General features: G+C 35.6%; 1 protein-coding gene across 2 annotated transcripts in view; it reads left to right on the forward strand.

Moving 5' to 3' along the window:
- The window catches only part of LOC106873768 (uncharacterized), a 32,007-nt gene that overhangs the window by 12,451 nt on the left and 13,769 nt on the right, over positions 1–5,787 (forward strand). For both annotated transcript variants that reach the window (XM_014921269.2, XM_014921268.2), the window contains exon 3: positions 2,719–2,763. In XM_014921269.2, coding sequence (XP_014776755.1) covers positions 2,719–2,763 — 45 coding nt within the window. The remainder of the gene's footprint in view (positions 1–2,718; positions 2,764–5,787) is intronic.

Here is a 5,787-nt window from a genome sequence, read left to right on the forward strand (position 1 = left end):
CACGCACACTTTAGTTGCTACCAAGGCAATAAATATTTAATGATAGATTTGTTGGGGGTAATCTGAAATCCTAGCAGGTAGGATGAAATTGATTTCAAGTTACAACAAGAACTGAATAGTGGGTGATATGAAATTGCTACACCAGTATAATTTAAAAAAAAACAAGGCGGTGAACTGGCAGAAATGTTAGCACATGGTATTTTGTCTGTCTGAGTTCTGAGTTCAAATTCTGCCAAGATCAACTTTGCCTTTCATCCTTTTGGGGTTGATAAATTAAGTATCAGTTGCATACTGGGGTTGATCTAATCGACTGGCCACCTCCCCAAAAATGTTGGGCCTTGTGCCTAGAATAGAAAAGAATATAAGATTTATAACTATTCATTAAACATTTTTATCCATTCCACTCTATCTTTCTTAGCACTCATCTTCTTCATTCCTCTCCTTCCACTTACCCTTTCATAATCTTCTCTTTTTCTACTTCCTCTTCACTTTCACCACTGGGTCGACTTTGCTTTTCATCCTTCTGGGGTCAATACAAAAATTACCGGATTTAGCACTGGGATCAATGTAATTGCCATGGAGACACAAGAGCAATAAGAAGTAGAACTCCAGCAAGGATATTCAAAGACTCTCTGAAACCTGGATCACTGAACACTTGCCAGGAAATTTACATCCCCTGCATCCATTTCAAGCACTACCTGCTGCAAGCATGGATTCCTTGTTCTCTGATTAAATCCAGAAGGGTCCTTATGATCCAAAAGCAACCCAATGGATAAATCCCTTGTTCCCCTTCTTTTGGCCCACAAAAAACTGGTCTAAGGAAGACAACCCATCTCCACTGACCCCAGACTATTCTTTGATGACCAAATGACCAAATGACTGTAACAGATTCCTGCCTCCCAGAGGTGAAGAGTTACATTTGTCTTTGACTTTAGAATCTGACAAGACATTTACGAGTCTAAAGTCTTTGTGAATGCGAAACCATTGGTAACTCTATGACTGGACATAAGACTCAATTACTTTTAATACATTACTGTTCTATGCTTTAGAGTGTGCTTCTTTTCAGATATGCGATACATTGACAACACACACACACACACACATACATATATATATATATGAAAGTAAACAAACAAAAGTTTGTTCTTCTTTTTATATATTTTTTTAGAAGCATGTAATCACAGAGATGTGAGTTCGAGTCTCATGGCTGGCCAGTAACGTATTTTTCTGCAATAAATGGATAATTTATCCTGATCACACTATTTATAGCATTATCACGCATTTGAGAAATAAATTTATTTCTGTTCTTACAATACATCTCAACGCTTCTAAAAAAAAAAGAACAAACTTTGTTTACTTTCATCGTAAAGTTGAATTTAATGTTAGCATCTTATGAAGCTAAATTTATAAGTATTAAAAATTGCAGAAGAATTTGTTGCTGGGCAGTTTAGTTTAATGGTAAAACACTTGACGCGTAATCACAGAGATGTGAGTTCGAGTTTCATGGCTGGCCAGTAATGTATTTTTCTGCAATAAATGGATAATTTATCCTGATCACGCTATTTACAGCATTATCACGCATTTGAGAAATAAATTTATTTCTGTTCTTACTATATATATATATATATAGATGTAGGTAGGCAACAGGCAGGCAGGTAGGTAGTCTATCGTAATTTGAACATTCCTTGTGTTATATGTGCTATGATTCAAAGCAATTGTACTTTTGTTTTATGAAGTAAAGTTTGGTGATATCTATAAGAGGTATAATTGTTATACTGGGGCTATTTTTATGAAGTATGGTAGTTGGATGAAATAAAGCCACATGATTGAATTTAGAAACAACTAAAAAGGAACTGAATATTGCAGGATTATTTTTGATTTTTTAGATATTTTACTTTAGAACATTCAATATGATATGACAACATTATACTTTTCAATCATATGAAGCCTGATGATCCAGAAGTTGAAGCGCTACAGAAATATAATGAAGGCAGGACAAGCAATCTCAGAAACAACGAAATGCCAAAGAGACACAAGAGCAATAAGAAGTAAAACTTCAGTTTGAAACAACCAGGCAAGCTTACTTGAGGGAACAAAAGACACTAGAACAGAAATGATGGAGATTGGAATTTCAACCCAATGGACTAGCTTACTTGAGGAAAAACAAGACATCATAGCAGAAATGATGGAGGTTGAAGTTTCAAGCCAATAGAAAAGCCCACTTAAGAGAACAGGCATTAACAGAACAACTTCAAAGGAACACAGCCAGAAATGCCTACTCCAGAGAACAAGAAACCTAAGAACAACAAGTCAGGTTGGAATTTAGACCTTTTTCTCATGAAGAGTGATGACTAACAGCCTTTAACTACAAGGTGACACATAAGCATTACAAAAGATGCCTTATAAATACATTTGAGTACAGTACAGACTGGGGTGAAGGCTGGGCAACTCCTAGTTGTTATTGAAAAGGTTTTATCCAAAATGACCACAGCAAGTAGCTTTCACCGTAGTTGAATATATTGCATATTTTTATTGATATTTCTGTTACATTTGTATAAGAATCTGCACTACATCCACACAAATATTTGTATTTTATTCAACTTGACATTCTATTTTGTTCAAGATGTCATTATATGCAAAATGTATTGTTATATACATTTATGTAAATAGCAGATTTGATGCTATAATAGTAACTAAATTACTGAATATCTTCTACAGAATTCTGATAGCAGTACTAAAAGTCTTCCAGTTTCCTTCGAAAAGGTATGGCAAACTTCTACTGTAAAATTTGTGTGTGACTATTTTTTGTAAGTTGATTTCAAATTTTGACACAAGGCCAGCAAGTTGGGGGAGGCTGTAAGTTGATTACATCAACCCCAGTGTCCAACAGTTATTTATTTTATTATTTTATTGACACTGAAAGGATGAAAAGCAAAGTTGATCTTGGCAGAATTTGAACTTAGAACATGAAGATGGTTGAAATGTTGCTAAGCGTTTTGCCTGGCATGCTAACGACTCTGCCAGCTCACTGCCTTTGATAATGTTTTGAAAGTTGCTGATGATAAAATTGATACTCTTCCAATTGATTGGTTGAATAGATTACCTGTTGTCATTTTGTAATAGACAAATAACTTCCAGTTACCCACTCCTATTACTTGATAAGTATACTGATCCCTGTAAGCTGTACAGATACAGAATCATTAACAGGTGTTTTATTGGCAGAGCTTTTCATAATGGCCTAGCAAAAGTAATGAGAGATCATAACCGACAAAACTTCCCTTAAATTATTGCATGAAAATGAAGTCTTCAAGTTATCCAACATTCTGTGGAACATTTTTTTCACATTATTTAGTTTATTTCAAATGAGGAATATATAAAATAAGTATTAAGTCGGTCTATTACCAGTTTGTTCATAAAAAGTAACATTTATTTTAATACCAAATACCCACAAATCTCTGAATTAAGGCTTTAGTTTAATCAATCAAATAATTTCATAGCCTGATTGATATCCTCTTAATGAATTTGTATTTCATTGTGATTACTTTTCTTCTCCAATTTTTGCTCATATACCTTTGTATTCCAAACCAACAGCAATACATACAGTTATCCAAATTTACAGACCCATACAACCCATTCAGACACAGAGAAGTAAATATTAAAAAAAACAAAAACAGGAAAACTATTTAACAGAAATTGAAGGTTTTGTTCTTTAAGCTAAATAATTGGGAAGATCTGTAATTAAGAAATTATTAAAAACATATTGTAAATATAATGAAAGATAATCAACTGAAGTTAAAAAAAGAGCTGTTTTTAGCTTCTGTACATTAGTTACTTTATTTTCAGTAAATTAGCTAACATTCAACTTTTGTTTATTAAACAGCATAGAGGAAGCAAATGAAATATCATTTAGTTCATGATTGAAATTCTGTTTCACATTCTCCAAAGAAATAGAATCAAATCTTGCAAAATCATCCTAAAATTTCATGTTGATGATTGAATTGTGAGGGATACACACTACATCTAGTATTTGACGAACTAAATCAGTATTAATTTTGAATTATATGGTGATTCATGTGAAAAATCTGAGGAAAAAAAAAATAGTGTGCATGCATTCTTTCTTTATTCTTATACTTGTTTCAGTCATTAGGCTGTGGCCATGCTGGGGCACTGCCTTGGAAGATTCTTAGTTGATGGAATCAACTCCAGTTTTTATTTTTTAAGACTGATACTTATATTGGTGTCTGTTGGCGAACTGCTAAGTTATGGAGATGTAAACACACCAGCACCAATTGGTGGTAGGAGACAAACACAAATACAAAGACATAACCCAGACCCCACCCCACAGACACACATACAATTGGCTTCTTCAGTTTACATTTACCAAATCCACTTTGGCTGGCCTAGGTGTCACGCAGTGGGACTGAATCCCAAACCATGTGCTTCTTACTATGCAGTCAGTTTACTTTTGCATAAAAATATAGTGAAAGTGGATAAGATTCTGCATGTGCACGCGTCTACGTAAGCTTTAATCTGAATTGATACACATTTGGTTTACATACAAGTTCCATGAAGTGTTTATATACATATAACATATTATCATTATATTTTTGTGTCGACCGTGCGACGCGTTAAAAAAGGAGCCTGTTTTCCATTCGTCACCATTTCTCCTTTGGTTCGCACGGTTGTTCTTACAAACCGGTGACCCCGACGTGATGCCCACACGCAGCCCGACATGATTCTGTTCACACAGCATCACTTAAATGGTGACTAAGTGCCAGTATAGGACCAACCATTCTTTCAGTTTTTTTTCACTACAATTATTTCCTGTTTTCGTCTGTTTGTCTTTGACAAACCGACTATTGCGAGGCTAATGTAGTGAAACCACCTCTCTCACGGTTATATATTCTCAAATGCGAGCGTAGCAGAGAACAACTCTTTCCCGCCTGCTGTGTCATCACTTGACTGACTATTATTTGAGCGGCAATTGTCTCCAGTCTGTTTCGCGCCAGGACGCAAACCGACCAACCGTAGCCACTAATAAGGTCACGTGAGAGAGTGTTTTTCTGATGCTTTCTGGAGCCTCTATTTTCCTATAAATAGCCTAAATTATCCACGCCAGTTTGTCGTGGCTCAGATCCTCACAGATCTGGTCGTTGACCACACACATAACACAACCAGCCAGTTTCCAGCGACGACATCAACGGCATCGTTCAACTTCCCCAGCGTCAACATGACTCTACGTACACAAGCTACCAAACAGCCACCGCAGATTCTTAACCCTGTTTGTGTGATTTGCTCACCACGAAATAAACAGCCAGAACTCAACCTGTGAAGAACATCTGTATCAAGAATCCGGCCCGGCATTGAAACCTCAACTGCACGACAAGTGACTTAGCTCTGCCGCAACCATAACCTCTTATATACAGACCTACAAATCTACTGTGTACCTTAACAAAACTGGTATCTTATTATCCTGTGTTACAGACTCTTTCTATGCTTTGTATCTCTTGCATTCACATACATATATTTGTATACACACTCTTTTGTTTACATGACGACCTGTCTTATATTGTGTTTTATTAGGTCGCGTTCACACTCACACACAGACATACAGTTTAATGCTCCAATAAATCTTACTGTTATTCATCTTTATCGGTTGAGTCAATATCGTTTTCCTTACTGGCATTCCTTCGCATTGCACATGCGAATTCTCTATGTTATAGTATTATAAAATATCATTATATTTTGTGTCGACCGTGTGACACGTTAAAAAAGGATCCTGTTTTC

Source organism: Octopus bimaculoides, chromosome 2 (assembly GCF_001194135.2).
Source record: "Octopus bimaculoides isolate UCB-OBI-ISO-001 chromosome 2, ASM119413v2, whole genome shotgun sequence".
Classification (NCBI taxonomy): Eukaryota; Metazoa; Mollusca; class Cephalopoda; order Octopoda; family Octopodidae; genus Octopus; species Octopus bimaculoides.